Raw genomic sequence first — 17,794 nt, 5'->3', positions numbered from 1 at the left:
CTTGGGCTGGGGTGGGGGTGGGGCGGGCCCGGCGGAGGCGGGGTCGCCCCCGCCCCGCCCCCGGCCGCCTCGGAAACGCGGCCCGGATAACGCCCGCGGGAAGACGCGGCGGGCAGGCAGTTCCGCTCCGAGGGCGGAAGTGCGTGCCCAGGTTTCGGCCGCTGACCAGACAGCAACATGGTGGCACCCATGCTGGAGACGTCTCATGTGTTTTGCTGCCCGAACCGTGTGCGGGGTGCCCTGAGCTGGAGCCCCGGGCCCGGAGGGCTTCTGGCCTTCGGCACGTCCTGTTCCGTGGTGCTCTATGACCCTCAGGTGAGAGAAGTGGCTGGACCCCGTCTGCTTCTGGCGCCACATCTGCTGCTTATGCTCTGGGACGGACTCTGTAGAGGCTGCTCCAGAGCCTGGAGATCCGGTGTGCGGCCCGATCCGCTTAGGGGAGGGTGTCTGGGCGGTGGGTCTGGCTCTGGCGTGCGACACTCGCCTCTCGCCAGTCTCCTGCGTTGCGTCAGCCTGGGGTCACCCTGTCCTACAGGTGGCCTGTTAGCTGCAAATAGAAATTCAAACGATGATAACCTTTCTGAAGCCTTCTGTGGAAACTGTTACACTGTTAAGGAATCTATTTGGGTTTGAAAAGATTTGCATTTAAATGTGGGTTAAAGCCATCTCACAGGTGCCATCTCATTCTTTTAAAATTTAAAGTTTTTGTTTTCTGTTTGCCTTTAGCCGATGAACAATATTTTGATAGTCTAAGGTAACCAACCAGTGAAGGGACTCAGCCATGCATATACATGTATCCGGGGCTATCTCATTTTTGTATTTCCCTAAGTGTTACTTAGTAAACTTTTGCTGTTTTCAGTTTCAAAGAAATATCGCTTGCAGTTTAGCTTCGGGAGTGGACATTTTAAACAATGTGCCATTAGGGCAAAGGTCCTAGGAAGTGCAGATCTTAAGCACTTATCCATTCCCAGAACTGCATCCAAATGATTGTTTTCTTGGCCTTTTCGCTACCGACCTTCGTAAGTGACTAGTTTCTGTATTCTTCCCTGAGTTAATTGTGATCCCATTCCCACTGGCTGATTTTGGACAGTACAGTTAGTGTTGCTTCTCAAAAGATGCCTCAGTATAAAAAGTAAAATACTGGGAATTCAGATGCAGTGCAGGAGATAGCATTTTTTTTTTTTTTAATTTTACTAGTTTATTGCCAAATTCTGACTTAAGGGATTAGATCTCATAGACAGAGTGCCTGAAGAACTTTGGCTGAAGGTTCGTGGCATTGTACAGGAGACAGGGATCAAGACCATCCCCAAGAAAAATAAATGCAAAAAAGCAAAATGGCTGTCTGAGGAGGCCTTAGAAATAGCTGTGAAAAGCAGAGAAGCGAAAAGCAAAGGAGGAAAGATATACTCATTTGAATGCAGAGTTCCAAAGAATAGCAAGGAGAGATAAGAAAGCCTTCCTCAGTGATCAATGCAAAGAAATAGAGGAAAACAATAGAAGGGGAAAGATAGAGATCTCTTCAAGAAGATTAGAGATACCAAGGGAACATTTCATGCAAAGATGGACACAATAAAGGATAGAAACGGTGTGGACCTAATTGAAGCAGAAGATATTAAGAAGAGGTGGCAAGTATACATAGAAGAACTATACAAAAAAGATCTTCATGACCCAGATAATCACGATGGTGTGATCACTCACCTAGAGCCAGACATCCTGGAATGCCAAGTCAAGTGGGCTTTAGGAAGCATCACTATGAACAAAGCTAGTGGAGGTGATGGAATTCCAGTTGAGCTATTTCAAATCCTAAAAGATGATGCTGTGAAAGTGCTGCACTCAATATGCCAGCAAATTTGGGAAACTCAGCAGTGGCTCCAGGACTGGGAAAGGTCAGTTTTCATTCCAATCCCAAAGAAAGGCAATGCCAAAGAATGCTCAAACTACCACACAATTGCACTCATCTCACATAATAGCAAAGTAATGCTCAAAATTCTCCAAGCCAGGCTTCAACAGTACGTAAACTGTGAACTTCCAGATGTTCAAGCTGGATTTAGAAAAGGCAAAGGAACCAGAGATCAAATTGCCAACATCCACTGGATCATCAAAAAAGCAAGAGAGTTCCAGAAACACATCTATTTCTGCTTTGTTGACTATGCCAAAGCCTTTGACTGTGTGGATCACAACAAATATGGAAAATTCTTCAAGAGATGAGAATACCAGACCACCTGACCTCTCTCTTGAGAAATCTGTATGCATGTCAGGAAGCAACAGTTAGAACTGGACATGGAACAACAGACTGATTCCAAATTGGGAAAGGAGTACATCAAGGCTGTATATTGTCACCCTGCTTATTTAACTTATATGCAGAGTACATCATGAGAAATGCTGGGCTGGAAAAAGCACAAGCTCGAATCAAGATTGCCAGGAGAAATATCAATAATCTCAGATATGCAGATGATACCACCCTTATGGCAGAAAGTGAAGAAGATCTAAAGAGCCTCTTGATGAAAGTGAAAGAGGAGAGTGAAAAAGTTGACTTAAAACTCAACATTCAGAAAACGAAGATCATGGCATCTGGTCCCATCACTTCATGGCAAACAGATGGGGAAACAGTGATAGACTTTATTTTTTTGGGCTCCAAAATCACTGTAGATGGTGACTGCAGCCATGAAATTAAAAGACGCTTACTCCTTGGAAGGAAAGTTATGACCAACCTAGACAGCATATTAAAAAGCAGAGATATTACTTTGCCCACAAAGGTCCATTTAGTCAAAGCTATGGTGTTTCCAGTATTCATGTATGGATGTGCGAGTTGGACTATAAGCTGAGGGCTGAAGAATTGATGCTTTTGATCTGTGGTGTTGGAGAAGACTCTTGAGAGTCCCTTGGATTGCAAGGAGGTCCAACCAGTTCATCCTAAAGGAAATCAGTGCTGGATATTCACTGGAAGGACTGATGCTGAAACTGAAACTCCAATACTTTGGCCGCCTGATGCGAAGAACTGACTGATTGGAAAAGACCCTTATGCTGGGAAAGATTGAAGGCAGGAGGAGAAGGGGACGACAGAGGATGAGATGGTTGGATGGCATCACTGACTCAATGGACATGAGTTTGAGTAAACTGCTGGAGTTGGTGATGGACCGGGAGGCCTGGCGTGTTGCAGTCCATGGGGTTGCAAAGAGGTGGGACAGGACTGAGTGACTGAACTGAACTGAGTTTATTAATTTTATTAAAAAGTCCATCATCTTAGACATGCAGACAAAGGATGAGATGGTTAGATAGCATCACTGACTCAATGAACATGAATCTGAGCAAACTCCGGGTTATGGTGGAGGACAGAGGAGCCTGGCGGGCTGCAGTCCATGGGGTTGCAAAGAGTCAGACAGAACTTTGTGACTGAAGAACCGCGGACACATGACACACAGTCGACCAGCTGGCAACTGAAAAGATGCTCAACATCACTAATTAGAGAAATGCAAATCAAAACCTCAATGAGGTATCACCTCAGACTGGTCAAAATGGCTCTCATCAGAAAAATCTACAAATAATAAATATGGAGAGGGTCTGGAGAAAAGGGAACCTTCCTAGGATATTGGTGGGAATGTAAACTAGTGCAGCCACTATGGAAAACAGTTCAGTGTTCCTTAAAAAACTAAGATTAGAGATACCATATGAGCCAGCAATCCCACTCCTGGAGATATATCTGGAAAGCACAAAAAATGTAATTCAAAAAGTTGCATATACCACAGTGTTCATAGCAACACTATTTACAACCGTCAAGACATGGGGGAGCCTTGTGGGCTGCCGTCTGTGGGGTTGCACAGAGTCGGACACGACTGAAGCGATTTAGCAGCAGCAGCAAGACATGGAAGCAATTTATATGTCCATTGACAGATGACCGGATAAAGAGGATGTGGTGAGAGAGATATATATGTATACACACACACACACACACACACACACACACACACACGCGCGGGAATACAATTTAGCCATGGAAAGAATGAAGTAATACCATTTGCAGCAACGTGGATGGACCTACAGATAATCATACTGAGACAGAGATAAATGCCATATGGTATCACTTACATGTGGAATCTAAAAAATGTTACAAAGGAACTTATTTACAAAACAGAAATATTCTCACAAACTTACAGTTGCCTAACGGGAATGGGGCAGGGAGGGATAAATTAGGGCTTTGAGATGAACAGATACGTACTAACTATATCTTGGATAAACAATGAGGACCTATAGTATAGCACAGGGAACTATGTTCAGTATCTTGGAATAGCCTATAATGGAAAAGAATCTGAAAAAGAATACCTGAATCACTTTGCTTTACACCTGAATCATTATAAATCAGCCATACCTAAATTAAAAAGTTCCATCATCCTCCTATCCAATGCAGAGTCAAACTTATAAATGAAATAGTTGTGCTCATTTTTCTTGAGCTTGCTTGCCTCCTTCCAGTTTTTGTTTTGTTATTACCGGGCACTCTTCAAGAGCTTTTTTAATTTTATTGAAGTATAGTTGATTTATAGTGCTGTGTTAGTTTCTGTGTCCAGCAGAGTGATTCAGGTATACACATATATAGTAGCTTGCTTTTGCAGATTCCAGACTTTGAATCCATCCGTCCTTCACCCTCCACCCCCTGACAATGACAAGTCTGTGTCTGTGGGTCTGTTTCTGTTTTGAAGATACGTTCATTTGTGTCATATGTTAGATTCCACATAATGATATTTGTCTTTCTTTTTCTGACTTTCCTAGTATGATAATCTCCACGTTCATCCATGTTGCTTCAAATGGCCTTATTTTTTTTTTTTTTTTACGGCTGAGTAATATTACCTTGTATGTGTCTGTGTGTATATGTTTATCATGTTTTCTTTATCCCTTCATCTGTCGATAGATATTTAGGTTGCTTCCATTTCTTGACTATTGTAAAAATAGTGCTGCTTTGAACATCAGGGTGCATGCATCTTTTGAATTAGAGTTTTCACCTTTTCCAGATATATTCCCGGTAGTGGGATAGCTGGATCATTTGGTAGTTCTGTGTTTAGTTTTTTAAGGTACTGTTTTCCATAGTGGTTGGATCCATTTACATTCCTACCAACAATGTAGCAGGGTAGATCACTGCTACAACCACTCCCTCTTCAGCATTTGTTACTTCTGGACTTTTTAATGATGGCCTTTCTGACTGGTGTGAAGTGATATCTCATTGCAGTTTTGCTTTCCATTTCTCTAATAATTAGCGATGTTGAGCATCTTTTCACATACCTCTTGGCCATCTGTATGTCTTCTTTCTAGAAGTGTCTAGATCTTCTGCTCATTTTTTGAAAATTTTTGTTGTTGTTATTGAACTGTGTGAGCTGTTTGTATATTTTGGAAATTAAGCCCTGGTTGGTCACATCATTTACAGATGTTTTCTCCTAGTCTGTAGGTTGTCTTTTAGTTTTGTTTATGGTTTCCTTTGCTATGGTATAAAAGCTTATAAGTTTGATTAGATCCCATTTGTTAATTTTGCTTCTATTTCTGTTGCTTTGGGAGACTGGTCTAAGAAAACATTGATACAATTTTTGTTAGAGACTGTTTTGCCTATTTTCTAGGAGTTTAACAATGTCATGTCTTATATTTAAGTCTTTAAGCCATTTTATTTTGGGGTTTGATGTGAGGGTGTGTTCTGACTTTATTGATTTACATACAGCTGTCCAGATTTCCTGACACTTCTTGCTGGAGAGACTGTCTTTTCTTCATTGTATATTCTTGCCTCCTTTGTCAAAAATTAATTGACCCTAGGTGTGTGGGTTTATTTCTAGGCTCTCTGTTTTGTTCCGTTGATCCGTATGCCTATTTTTTTTTGCCAGTGCCATGTTGTTTTGATTACTGTAGCTTTGTAGCATTGTCCGATGTCTGGGAGGGTTATGCTTCATGCTTTGTTCTTTTCCATGCACTCCATAAATCACATAAAGCCAAAGGTAAACTTTACATTGGCCATCAACCAAGACTATAGAAGCCTATCTTTCTGCAGCTGTCTAATGGATTTGTACCCATGCCTTCCACCACATTTTTATTTTTAATGATAAATTGGTGGCTATCTTAGGGGATTTTAACATCAAGAAAAAAGCTGTATGGATCCTAGAAAGTTTTGTTTTGTTAAGTATTGTTGGCTGGGTATTTAATTAAATACAGGATTAAACGTGTCAGATGCTAAAGTGAAACTTCGGAGATGATGTTTGTTCAGCAAACTTTTGACGCTAGTCTTGAACTAAGTGATAATGACACAAAAATAATGGGTTATGACCCTTGCCCATCAAGGAATTCTCATTCTGGTGAGAAAGACAATGAAATACTTTAAATCAGCAGGCTCCAGTGTTTTTGGCACCAGGGACTGGTTTCATGGAAGACAGTTTTTCCACAGACCAGGGGTGCGAGGGTATGTTTTGGAATGATTCAAGCTCGTTACATTTATTGTGCAGTTTATTATTATTACATCAGGTCCATCTCAGATCATCAGGCATTAGATCCTGGAAGCTGGGGGCCCTGCTTTAGATTGTTTCCCAAACTCATATAACCCATGTGTGAACTATATTAGCTTATGCACATTTCCCTTTGTGTACCTTTTTCTCAGCTGTGAGAATTCCAGTTGATGTGTAAGCAGGTGTGAAGTCAGTGCTCTAGGCAACCGGTAGAGAAAGGGCTGTAAGAGCTGAGCCCAGTAGGCATAGTCTCCAGCAGTGGGGGATGTAGAGAAAACCCAGGTGTGGAGTGATCTGGTGAAAGCAGCAGTCTGAGGATCTGCAGGGAACCTGGCCGTAGGCCCTGAAGGGATCTGATGTCTGAGGACCTTCGTAGTTGTGGCCTAGTGACCTTGTGTCCTTAAGGCTGAAGAATCCAACACCAGATCAGCCATGGCATGCTAAGTAAGCTATGATTTTGCGTCCGTCAATCATGCATTCCCTGAATGAAGGGATTTTTCTTTTGGTCAACCCAATTCTTGAATTTGTACAAGCATGGTAAAAGTAGGCCCTGAGACCAGTGAGAACATAGGCCCTTGTCTAATCTGGTTTGGAGACAGGCTCCCTAAATAAGAAGAGGGTAGGGCTGAGTGAATGTGGAGTGGGGAAAAAGGCAGGAATGAATTTTAAAAAGTGAATGGATGACTTAAGCCATGGTAAAGTTTATGAGTTAAGGAAGGTGATTCTGTTTGAAGTAATCCTGAACGTTTTCTGACATCTGGTATTTATTAATTTATCAGCTCCTCTGTGGGACACATTCCAACATACTAACTGGTATTTTCCCCTCTACAGAAAAGGGTTGTTATCACCAACCTGAATGGTCATACTGCTCGAGTCAATTGCCTACAGTGGATTTGTAAACAGGATGGTTGTAAGTATTAATCTAACTTCTCTTAATTTAACATTACTGTATCTGATATTATGTATTTAGAAAAATAGAAGAAAAATGACATGCCCAATGAAATATCTGACTTATACTACTTCTGCTTTGTAGCAATTGAAGCATGGATAACACAGCAGTACTTAGGATGAGGGTAGAGGCAGCCCCTACTGAGGCGAGAGCCCCGCCATTGCCCACAGCTTTTGATCCAAAGCCTGTATGCAGGGCTTGTATTGGAGCCCAGACTGGGATTCAGAAAATTCAGCCTGTAGGTGGTCTATTTCTGCCACAGACAAACAATTGTTTTTTTAGGCAAGGCATTGCATTTTTGTTGACCCTAGTTTGCATCTTAGTAATATACAAAAGGTAAAACTTTGAACTAAATCAGTGAGTGATTCATGAAAGCTGTGAGGTCAAAATTATTTTCTGAATAATACTAAGAAGTTATTCCTAGTCTTCATTCTGTCCCAAGTATGCAGCGCCATTTTCCAGTGGCTACATAATATGCGATGTTGCCACAGTTTAAACACAGGAGCAGATATGAAAATCCAGGTGTATTCTAATAAAGTCAGACTTTAAAGAGGTTTGCTGAAATATTAAACAGTACCTTTCTCCTTATTAAATTTTTTGTTTTGGGAAATACAGGGTTTCCCCCTATTAAAAAATGTTATGTTCTTGTTATTCGTAAGTGAACTAATAGACAAGTATTTTTCAAATTTCCCAGTTTTAATTTGTTGTGATTAATATTGACACATATAGCCTATATAAACAAAAGGTCTTTGGGGTCCTTAAAAACTTTTATGAGTGTCAGTGAGTTCTGATATCAAAACATTTGGGAATTGCTGGACTAGATTATCTCCAGGTCTCTTTCATCTCTGAGATTCCACGGCTCCAGAATTTTATTTAACATTGCTTTTAGATGGGCTTCTAAAATCCTGTGGAAATTCCTCATATGTCTTAACTATACCTACTATAGTGTTCTTATGGACTCTGAATTAATTTTATTTTTTGATTTTGCAACTATCTATTGAGAGCATTCTGAGCCAGGCCCAAAGGCAAAATTTCCTGAATTAGTGAGCTGTGGTTTTATCTATGACATTAAAAAAACATTTAATAAGCTACTTATTACAGTTGGTAATGTAGAGTTAGTCACATTAGGTCAGTAAAAACCATTAAATATTAGAAAGAGTGGCTGTTAGTACATATATTAAAATACAATTGTAATTATATTAATTGCCACCAAATGACATCAAAGCCTACTTGAATCTCAGTATAGGGATTCCTTTTAAAGTATTAATTTGGGCTTGTATGTTTTATCTTCCTTTTAAAAGTGAGGTTACATAAAATGAATTGTGTATCACTTGTGTATCACTGAAATCTATTATAGTTATGATTGATTTTCTCAGAATTGGATTCTATTGCCAGATAATTCAGGTACTCTTTCTAACCCATATATCAGTGACATGAAATTCTAATGATATTATTTTATATTTCCAAAACATCTGATTCTTATCACATTACTTTCAGGTACCTTAGAACAATTATCAGAATCTCATAGTTAGGTCAGTGGCTTAATTGTCATGACACAGGAAGAAATTAAAGCCCAAGTTTGTACCTAGTTGGCAGCAGGGTTAGGATATGAGCCTGGGACTTTTGAGTACACATCTAATGTGTTTAGATAGTCTGCCAGCTGTTTCATCTAACTATCTAGACATCAGTCAGTTCAGTTCAGTCGCTCAGTCGTGTCCGACTCTTTGCGACCCCATGAATCACAGCATGCCAGGCCTTCCTGTCCATCACCAACTCCCGGAGTTAACTCAGACTCACGTCCATCGAGTCAGTGATGCCATCCAGCCATCTCATCCTCTGTCGTCCCCTTCTCCTCCTGCCCTCAATCCCTCCCAGCATCAGAGTCTTTTCTAATGAGTCAACTCTTTGCATGAGGTGGCCAAAGTACTGGAGTTTCAGCTTTAGCATCATTTTTTCCAAAGAAATCCCAGGACTGATCTGCTTCAGAATGGACTGGTTGGATCTCCTTGCAGTCCAAGGAACTCTCAAGAGTCTTCTCCAACACCACAGTTCAAAAGCATCAATTCTTCGGCGCTCAGCCTTCTTCACAGTCCAACTCTCACATCCATACATGACCACAGGAAAAACCATAGCCTTGACTAGACAGACCTTTGTTGGCAAAGTAATGTCTCTGCTTTTGAATATGCTATCTAGGTTGGTCATAACTTTCCTTCCAAGGAGTAAGCGTCTTTTAATTTCATGGCTGCATTCACCATCTGCAGTGATTTTGGAACCCAAAAAAATAAAAGTCTGACACTGTTTCCACTGTTTCCCCATCTATTTCCCATGAACCAGCAGAAATAAATAAACGGAAAATCCAAACCAAAATTATATTAGGTTATTTCCCCCTTTTTGATTCTTATTCATTTTCTTCTATCAATAAATGTTTGAAGGAGCTAATTTGAAATATGTGTTTGATTTCAAAAATATTTCATGTGCTGGATAGCACCAGCTAACTGTAGTGGCTGGTATATGTTATTTCTACCCAAAGTGTTTAGCCTGAGTCTCATAAGGAAACAACCAGGCAAGTTCACATTGAGGGACATTCAGCAAAACAACTGGCCTGGACTCACATTGTGACAAAAGGAGAAACTGGAAAGTTATTCAGGATTAAAGGAGACTTAAAAAATGTGTCAATCAAATGCATAATGTATGGTCCTTAGATTTTTGACTAAAAAAGAAGTTACAGAAGACATTACTGGGACAATCTTGGGGAATTTTAATATGTATTATTACGTAACATTACTGTGTCAGTGTTAACATTCTTGAACGTGATAATTATATGTGGTGGCTCAGTGGGTAAAGGATCCACCTGTCAATGCAGGAAATGTGGGTTCAATCCCTGCGTTGGCGAGATAGATCCCCTATTGAAGGAAATGGCAGAGCACCCCAGTATTTATGCCTGGGAAATTCCATGGATAGAGAAGCCTGGTAGGCTACAGTCCATGGGGTCGCAGACAGTCGGACACGACTGAGCGACTAATCAACAACAATGTAGGAGAGTGTTCCAGTTTTTGAGAAGAATAGGGTAAAATATCTTAAGGAGCAAAGGTCATCATGCCTCCAACTTATTTTGGAATGGTTTATCAAAAGCAAAAATGGAGGTGTGTGTAAATGTACATACAGGGAGTAAGATGTTAAGCAAATATGGCAAAATCTTAACAGTTGGTGAATACAGGTAAAGGTATGTGAGTTTTGTTTTTTCCATAGCTTTGAAGTTTTTCAAAATAGCTGGGAAAAAATGTTCACTGAGATACGATTTTTTTCAGCTCCTTCAACTGAATTAGTTTCTGGAGGATCTGATAATCAAGTGATTCACTGGGAAATAGAGAATAATCAGGTGAGTAGACATGTTTATGGTTATAAGAAATGACTGTTATATCTACATTTATTTTCAATTTTTCCTGTCATTTTTCTTGTGTTCCTCCTTGATGAAGCTCCTCATTCTTGCTTATCAGTAATCCAGATCCTGTATCTTCCATATGTCATAGGTCCTGTCCCCTTCCTTCTAATACCTGCTTTCATATTCATAGGCTTTCAGTCATTTCTTTGAATGTCTTTTATCATTTGAAATAATTTACAAAGTGCTCTTACATGGGCTATTTTGTTTTCGGTTATCGCAAAAATTCATACTGCTGTGTGGATAGGACAATGGTTGCCTTGTGGATAGAGATTTATATAATTCTGCGTGATGTTATAATATGCAGTACTGGGTGTGCATGGACCTCTACGGATGGACGTTTAGGTTGGTTTTAGTTGGAAGCAGAGATTAAAAATGTGAAGTTGGTGCATCAGATATTTGAACATCTGCCATGCAGAAGATACAAATGAGGCAAAATCCTATTCATGAATTGTGCATATATATCAAAGGCAAGATGTGCTTAAATAACTACAGATTTGTTTAATAAGTACAAAGGTGGCTCTGTAGGTGAGTGCTTGCACTTGCTATACCACAGTCATACCGCTGTGAAAGTTCAATAGGGATTTAAGAGGTGGCCCTTGAGTTGAGTCTAATAGTATGAGATGATTTTTTTAGGAAGAGTTAAAGGGTTGAGGATTCCAAGTAGGAAAAATGCATGAATCAAAGTTCAAGTAAGAAAGGAGACCATTTGCTCAGAAGTATTCAGTTTTTACCATAGCCTAAGATGTCTTAAGGGCAGGGCTTTTCGAGCTCGTTCAGAGAATTATTCATCTGTAAGCTCTGTAAAAAGGAATCTGTGGCCACTGGGAAAACAGTGCATCTACTTTTCTTAGAGAATCACTAAGTGTGCATGAGCGTAGTGAAGGCTCTGAAAAGCTCTGACATGGGCAGACCTGCTCATCTTTTTTCAGCCAGTGTTTCCTTCAAGTCTGATTCCCCGCCCCCCCTTTAAATCCCTTAGCATCCATTGTAACTTTGAGGAACACAGATTTGGAAATATTTCTGGATACCACATGACAGGCAGTGGAAGTGTTACTTTTCTAGTAAGAAGAGGAGGAGACAATTTCGTGAGACTGCGTTCACGAGTTTGTTGTTTATGAACAGGCATTTGGAAGTCATTCAGGATTTCTTGCCTGGAAAATCCTATGGACAGAGGAGCCTGATGGGCTTCTGTCCACAGGGTCATGGGAATCGAACATGACTTAGCAGCTAAACCCACCACCAGCAGCAGGATTTCTAGGTAGTGGAGTATGTATGTCAAAGGCAAATGAGTCTGACAGGAGTGTGCCAAATTGGAATGGGAAAAAATATGAAGGAAGAGATATGAAATGTATTTGTGAAGGCAAAATTATTTTGGCATTGACTAGATAGTTGTCAAAGGAGTGGGAATCTCGTGGGTAGAGAAGTGAGAAATCAAAAACAGTGGGATTCTGTCTCCAGGCCCTGGAAGAAAGATGCTTCTACAAAGCAAAATAGGCAAGTGGGAGGGAAGATGTTGTAAACATTTTACTTGTATTGCTGGCCAGACACCCAGACTTGTCTCCAGAGAAAGGGGCCAGATGTGGAGGTGGGGATTGTGGAGTCACTTAGACTTGAATGAGAACTGCAAAGGCTTATGTAGCAAAGCAGCTCCTATTTGGACTTATCTTGGCAGAGGAATTCAGAGAGAACCACTTTAGTACTCATTTTTTGAGACCTTGAGTTAAGACTTGCAAGACTCTTTTGTCAGTGCTGCCCTAAGCTTCTGTCGGTAGAGAGACTTGCAGGATAAGTATCTGATGGCAGACGGCGAACTTAGACATGGACCAGAAAGGAGGCTGAGGCTAAACAGGAAGAGCAGGAAGATGAAAGGCCTCAAAGAGGGGTGAAGGGAATAAGAGGATTTGAGGGAAGGAGTCACACATTGTAGCTGGAGAGGCTTAAAGGTTCCATCTGGTATGTATTTTCACGCACACAGGTGCTCACTGCATCTTGACTTCTGATAAAAGGAGGTAGTTCTAAGCTGGCATAATGAGAGATTTGAGTCTTTGACTAGTGGGCGTTGTTTTTTAACAAGCCAGTGAACTTGAGAGATTTGTTTTGTTTGAGCTTTTAAGATTCTCTGATGGTTGAAATAAAATTCTGCTTAAAGATGTGAAGTGACATAGAAAAGAAATTTATGATTGCCATAGGGGAAAGGGGATGGGGATGGGGTAAAATTAGGAGCCTGGGATTAGCAGATACAAACTATATAAAATGAACAACACAACAAGGCCCTACTGTATAGTACAGGGAACTTTATTCAAAACCATAAGAGGAAAGGATATGAAAAAGAATATGTATAATACAACGTAACACTGTAAATCAATGATACTTCAGTATAAAATAAAACAGAAAAAAACAGGTGTGAAATGAGTTTTTCTATAGATTTAACATTTGGGAGGTAATTATACAGACTCAGATAGCATTACCTACTGAGTGGACATGAATTTGAGCGATCTCCGAGAGATAGTGAAGGATGGGGAAGCCTGGCATACTGCAGTCCCTGGGGTTGCAAAGAGTTATACATGACTTAGTGACTGAGCAACAACAATAACAATAAATTTTAAATACCAGAAAGTATAAAGAAGAAAAAAGACACAAAATTTCCGTGGCTAACATTCTAATGAAGATTGTTCCATATCTGTAGTGTTTAATTATGTACTGAAGTGATTTTGTTTACTTGAGTTTTAAAAAGTGTTTTTTTTTTTTTTTTTTTCAGAGAAGTCAAAGGTTAATGACTACAGGAAGTTAGTGTACAAAACCTTACACGTAACTATTAATTACCTTTTCGAGTGGCAGAGTTCTACTTAAGTAATTGGAAAACAATTGAGATATTTAAGGCACCTCTATTTGAGCAGACAACAATTTACAAAACATACCTCTCAAGGAAAGTGGTAAATCTTACATATTTGGAACTCTAAAAATACAAACCCACAAAAACAGAAATGATACTACAGGGCATAATGTTGCGTAGCAAGCAGGAAGACTGATAACCAGGTGGCATTTCCCAGTTTTTGCTAGTTCTTCATTTTGTAGCTCTGCTTGATACATGCAAGTATTATGAGTGGATGCTGAAAAAACTTGGTAAAAGTTTGATAGAAAACAGAACATTTACTCATTCCCAAAACATAATCTCACATGTTGCTGCTAAGTCACTTCAGTCGTGTCCGACTCTGTGTGACCCCATAGACGGCAGCCCACCAGGCTCCCCTGTCCCTGGGATCCTCTAGGCAAGAACATTGGAGTGGGTTGCCAATTCCTTCTCCAATGCATGAAATCGAAAAATGAAAGTGAAGTCGCTCAGTCGTGTCTGACTTAGTGACCCCATGGACTGCAGCCTACCAGGCTCCTCTGTCCTTGGGATTCTCTAGGCAAGAGTACTGGAGTGGGGTGCCATTGCCTTCTCACATATTACCACCAAAAAATTTTTCATAGTGAAGAAACATGGTTGACACTACCTTTGCTAAAACATCAAAGGTAATTTCACTGATAGTGGAACAGGCTGACATTGCATGTCTCCTGGTGTGTTACACTGATGTTGTGACAACGTCATAATGTCAGTCCTGAATCTTTTCATGGGGAGACGTCAGACCAATCCTAGAGGAGGAGCAGTCCACAAATCTGGCCTGTAGTCTTCAAAGGTATCAGTGTCATAGATGTCTTTCCATGGTGATAAGTGAGCATTATCCTTTTTGTTGGCTTAGAATATAAGTCTAAAATTATTTAATCAGTTTCCTATTAACACTTTTTTTTCCTATTAGTACTTTTAAGTTGATTGCAGTTTTCATGAAGAGTATGATAAGTATCCTTTTGCATTTGTCTTTTATTTCAGTTAAATTAGTGCTGTTCTCTCAGAGTAGGTTCTTAGATGTGAGATTGCTATGTCAAGGGATGTGCATATTTTGTGTGTTGTTAATATAATCAGACAGACTTCTCACAAGTTTATGTTCTTCTCAGCTTGTTCTTGTTTAGTCACTAAGTTGTGTCTGACTTTGCAGCACGCCAGGCTTCCCTGTCCTTCACTGTCTCAGCTTGAAAGGACTTATTTCTGGGTCAGGCATTTTAACAGTGCCTTTAATCCTCTGATTCTAGTTAAGTGCAGGTGAAACTGATAGTTCTTTTGTTTCACATAGCGTTTTTGTTATTCTTTGTGATTCAGCTTTTACAAGCAGTCCACGTCTCCGGCCATGAAGGACCTGTTTATGCAGTGCATGCTGTTTACCAGAGGAGGGCACCAGGCATTGCATTGCATACACTGATTGTGTCCGCAGCTTCCGATTCTACTGTTCGAGTCTGGTCTAAACAGGGTTCTGAAGGTAGGTTTAGAGACATTGTTCCAAACAGATGAAATAATAATGATCAAATGAACAGCATCGTAGAAGAGCATCCTCATAATTTTTTCAGTCTTTCGAGCAGTTTTTGAAATGTTAGAATTCTAATCTACATGTTTTTTTTACACTTTTCTAGAATTCCTGTTTACCAAACTGTTGATAATGTAAATTCCTTCAAAGCCTTTTCATTTAAGTCTTTTTGTTCTCTGTAACCTTGTTCTCTTGTAACCTTAAAGCTGACCATTTAAAGTCCCATTGTCACTGGGGGCTCAGAACTGACTTTTCTCATCTCCTTGGTGATGTCCAGGGTTCTGATGATGCCACTGGACCTCTCCAGGTGGATAAGCTGAGTTGTTCATGGTGTGTTTTATTTCTTAGTGACATGCCTTCAGACCTTGAACTTTGGAAATGGATTCACTCTGGCTCTCTGCTTGTCTTTTTTGCCTAATATTGATGGTGAGTTTCCTGCTAAGTGTATATTAAAAGAGCAGCATATTTTTATATCTCCTTACAACCAGGACCTCAGAGAAACATATTGGATCTTAATTTTGTGTCTGAATATTTTCAGAAGACAAGTTGAGAGACATGGATAACATACTTTTGTTCTCAGTAGTCAAATGATCTATCTGTGTATGAAACATAAGGTTAAGGGGGTGGCTGTTAGAAACTTCAGTAGCTGTTAAAAATTTAAGTGATTTAATATGAACTCGAGATTGATACTCCAATTTATCAGATATATGTTCAATATAGATGAAATTTTGGGAAATTGCCTAGCTCTGTAGAAGGTGGAGGTCTGGGATAAGTTGAGAAAGTACTAAGGATGGGCCCTGTGAGCATTTCTCTCGAGGTGACAGCCCCTGCCCATTGTGCGCAGTGGCAGAGTGCCTCAGGCCACTTAAAATCTCTAAACGAAAAATGTCCTTTTGCTGGGAAGCCTGTCTGTACCTGTCTTTGATTATTCTCTACCCGGATGGTGGCCAGCGCACGTCAGACAGTCTTGTGGCTCCTCAGGTGCCTGGAGGACAGAGCTGGTGGGCAGAGACTGGGCCTGGAAATCTCCAGGCTGTTTTGCCCTCTGCAGCGGGAGCAGCAGCTCCGTGGTCTCACGTGATGTTCCACTTTCTGCCAGGGCTTCCTGGGAGGAGGAACTGCACACGTTCTGTTCTGGTTTTTATTACATAGAATTTCATTTCTTCACATCTGCACTAAGGCTGAGTGACTGGCGTTTTATGGCTTTTTAAAAAAATTGATTTAAAGAAAACTAATTTTACAGTCACACCTTTCATAGCTTTTTAACCACATAGTTATATATGTGCTTTCATTTTGTTCTTTAATTACTCTGTGAATTTTGTTTTATTATCAAATTCTTGCAATGTAGGGTCCTCAAAGTAACAAACATACCCTTAAATCTTTGTGCAATAACCAGGATGCTGGGCTCTTAGTCGCGCTCCCTGATTTTTTATTATTCACTTGGGCTAATGATTCCTATTAAGTGTTCTGGCTGACATGGTTAAGTGCTCCCAGCTTGTTTTTACTGCTGAGCTCTTTTTACTGCTCCTTCTATAGTAAATGACATAGAACAGAGCAGAGGATTCTGTTAATAGTCATTCTTTGCCAAGTATCCATTTAATGGAACATTCTAGAATGTTCATTTTATTCCTAAAGATGTTATTGAGTGCTTTCAATTTATTTGTTCAGTGATGTGGGAAATAGAAGTCAAGGCTCTACCTAGAACTTAGGACACGGCATAGGTGATTGTCATAACTTAGGATGGATGTTACGATGTTGCATGATATTTTATATATATATATATATATATATATATATATATGTTATATGATGCTTATAGTAATGCCTCTTTTTCCTCCCAGTGCCGGTATTAGCATGTGGTGATGATGACTGCAAAATTCACTTATTTGTTCAACAAAACAATCAGGTAATTGTTCATGTTTCTTTAAGAGGCTAGAATTATGTTCTGCTTAATTCCATATCTTAAGACAGACTTTCTAGATTATAGAATTTGGGGGATGTTCTGATCTAAGTTGACCAATCCAATAGGAAAATCTTTTCGACAGTCTTCTGTTAAACCGCTTGTCGCTCTTTGATCGCCAGGTATTCTGCTGCTGCTTTGGCCTCCAAGTCCAGAGTTGTTGCGGAATACACGTTGTTAGGTGGGGAAGAAGAGAGGGAAATGTAGTAGTAGTAGTAGTAGTTTTTCTTAAGAAATTTAAATGAAGTATAATATACCTACCGTAACATACACCCCAGCAGTGATTATTTGTCCTTGTAATATTTTCCTGTTCTTTGAGTGGTTAAACCAGAGGGAAGTTTCAGAAAGAGGGTTGGTTAACCCTATGTTCATTTAGTTAATAGAGCCTGAATGAAAGTTGCTCAGCCATGCCCGCTCTTTGTGACCCCGTGGACTATACAGTCCATGGAAGTCTCCAGATCAGAATACTGGAGTGTGTAGCTGTTGCCTTCTCCAGGGGATCTTCCCAACCCAGGGATTGAACCCAGGTCTCCCGCATTGCAGGTGTATTATTTACAAGCTGAGCCACCAGGA

The 17,794-nt window shown here is 40.2% G+C and overlaps 1 protein-coding gene across 2 annotated transcripts in view; it reads left to right on the top strand.

The window, feature by feature from the left end:
- The first annotated feature begins 163 nt into the window (after positions 1 to 163).
- The window catches only part of ELP2 (elongator acetyltransferase complex subunit 2), a 47,682-nt gene continuing 30,051 nt past the window's right edge, over positions 164 to 17,794 (top strand). For both annotated transcript variants that reach the window (XR_015153717.1, XM_086372733.1), the window contains exons 1-6: positions 164 to 315; positions 7,302 to 7,380; positions 10,728 to 10,798; positions 15,060 to 15,216; positions 15,610 to 15,687; positions 17,103 to 17,167. Coding sequence is in view for 1 of the 2 variants with exons in the window: in XM_086372733.1 (XP_086228859.1) it covers positions 178 to 315; positions 7,302 to 7,380; positions 10,728 to 10,798; positions 15,060 to 15,216; positions 15,610 to 15,687; positions 17,103 to 17,167 (588 nt within the window). In the remaining variant the exon portion in view is untranslated. The remainder of the gene's footprint in view (positions 316 to 7,301; positions 7,381 to 10,727; positions 10,799 to 15,059; positions 15,217 to 15,609; positions 15,688 to 17,102; positions 17,168 to 17,794) is intronic.

This window comes from Bos grunniens, chromosome 24 (assembly GCF_055505025.1).
Source record: "Bos grunniens cultivar Pamir isolate PY7600 chromosome 24, Bosgru_T2T1.0, whole genome shotgun sequence".
Lineage (NCBI taxonomy): Eukaryota > Metazoa > Chordata > Mammalia > Artiodactyla > Bovidae > Bos > Bos grunniens.
The sequence above is the reverse complement of the archived record's forward strand: the minus strand, read 5'-3'. Positions and strand labels throughout refer to the sequence as shown.